Source organism: Lucilia sericata, unplaced genomic scaffold (genome assembly GCF_015586225.1).
Source record: "Lucilia sericata isolate MDLA Ls3-8-SP2 unplaced genomic scaffold, ASM1558622v1 Contig000586F_arrow, whole genome shotgun sequence".
Taxonomy (NCBI): domain Eukaryota; kingdom Metazoa; phylum Arthropoda; class Insecta; order Diptera; family Calliphoridae; genus Lucilia; species Lucilia sericata.
Window position 1 is genome coordinate 290,001 of NW_023994593.1, and position 1,902 is coordinate 291,902.

General features: G+C 30.8%; 1 protein-coding gene across 1 annotated transcript in view; it reads right to left on the minus strand.

Moving 5' to 3' along the window:
- The window catches only part of LOC119606448 (protein diaphanous), a gene marked incomplete at its 5' end in the record, with an annotated part of 5,119 nt that extends 4,878 nt beyond the window's left edge, over positions 1–241 (minus strand). Inside the window, 3 exon segments of the mRNA XM_037959960.1 lie at positions 1–42; positions 45–153; positions 155–241. The exon segment at positions 1–42 is cut by the window's left edge and continues 488 nt beyond it. Of these exon segments, the coding sequence (XP_037815888.1) occupies positions 1–42; positions 45–153; positions 155–241 (238 nt within the window).
- Between the last annotated feature and the right edge of the window lie 1,661 nt (positions 242–1,902).

The following is a 1,902-nucleotide window of genomic DNA, read 5'->3' on the forward strand; positions in this document are numbered from 1 at the left end:
AGGTGCGCTGTTCCTGCTTACAACGTCTAAGCAGATTGATAATTCATCGATACCATCTTCACCGAATTCTTTAATCCACGACAGGGGATTATTTGTAAGCGCCACACGTAAACTTTCGATACAGGCATAAATTTTATTTTCACTATGTTCATCCATTGCGCAGGTACTCGATGTAATCTAAGGGTTTTTCAAATTTTGAATTTGCTCGATGTTCGAGGGAATTTTTGCCTAAAAGAATAAGATAAAATAGAAATGTTATTTTAATCGGTTTTTTTGGGGAAAGGTATAAAGTTTATAAATTATTAGCTACCGTATCAAGCTTTCTTTCGGAAGTTTATGTCTAATTTTATAAATCTCTTAATATCTCGAAAACCAAATAAAATTTAACATAAATAACTATAATTTTGCCATGATTGCTAACAACTTTTGTATAAAACACTCTTCCCAAAATCACTTAAACTTTAAACTGAATCTAGATATGTTTGATATACAGATGACTTCCAATAGACTATTATGTGTATGGGCTTTATCGTTCAAGCTTCCTTTCCAGTTTTTATTGAAACTATATAAAACATTTTAAGAACTAAATAAAACATTTGGGTTTTGAAAATGTGTTATACAATGAGTTTTGGAAGTACGAAGAGTTAAAAGATTGCAAATCCTAATGACTTGGAGCAATTTTTTATCAGTTTTTTGTTGTTTATAAAAATGAATCACAATTTAATTATTTCTTGATTAGTTAAAAGTATTTATTCTGCAAAAATTACAGTTTTTATACCTGTAAATATTAGCTATGAAAGATATAGAAACAAAGGTAGCAACAGGCAGTTGTATAGCTTTTGAAATAAATGATTTTTTTTAATTATCTAGGCTTCTTCTATTTCAACTAGAGTTTAAAGAAGAAAAGGAACAAAAATCTTCTTAGTCCAACTTGAATTCGAATTGCCTAAGATTTTACAGAGAATATTGGGACTTAAGTTTTCGTATTGAATAGCTGACTTTCAGGTAAACGAAATTAAACTACCTTTACTTTCCTTAAGTCTTATCTAGGATATTAATATTCTAACTTTTACATCAAAGTCTGAAGAAATACACCTAGGCCTCCATTGGGCCTATTGTGCGCTCCTTTACCACTGCCACTGGTGGGAATCGAATCGACTATTTCCGGTCTGACAGACTTGAACACTAACTACTAACCTACCGGAGTCATACTTGAGTTACAAAGAAGATTTTTGCTAAAAATCAAAAAGATTTTCTCTTTAGCTTGAACTTTTTAATACCTTAACCTTCTAAACACTTCATGGATTCGGTTTTCAAATATCCAACATTAGTAAAAACTATCCAGTTCAAAGATTCTGAGGATTTGAGGTGGAGAGTTTGATTACAATTTTTCTTACTTGCACCTTCTTCTTTCACTGTTAGACACAAAATTCAGTATTAATCTATTTCAAAAACGTATTACAGATGTCCATATTCCAAGAGTAGTGCAAAGTTGTTTAAAATATGAGTTGTTTTTGATTCCCAAGATCCTCAATAATAAAGGGGAAGAGTTTGGTTTTAGTTGTTGTTACCTACAGCTTCTAATTTATCTATTAAACTAAAATCAAGCATTAATTTTGATCAATTTACAGATGTAATAACTTTCAAATTCTCTAAAAGTTTCCACTTCCAACACACGCAACATTGAAGGATACAATTCTTTTGTATACAATTAGTTCCTATCTCAATCAAACTAAAATCAACCATCAACTTGATCAGCAATTGCCTATAGATGTGCATATTCCCACGAAAGTGTATTAACTTTCAAATTCTTAACAAGGTGACTATTTATATGGAAAGTCAGAAGGCACTGAAGGTGTAAAGCTGTTTATTAAGTGAAGAACTATAAAAATGATCACGAAC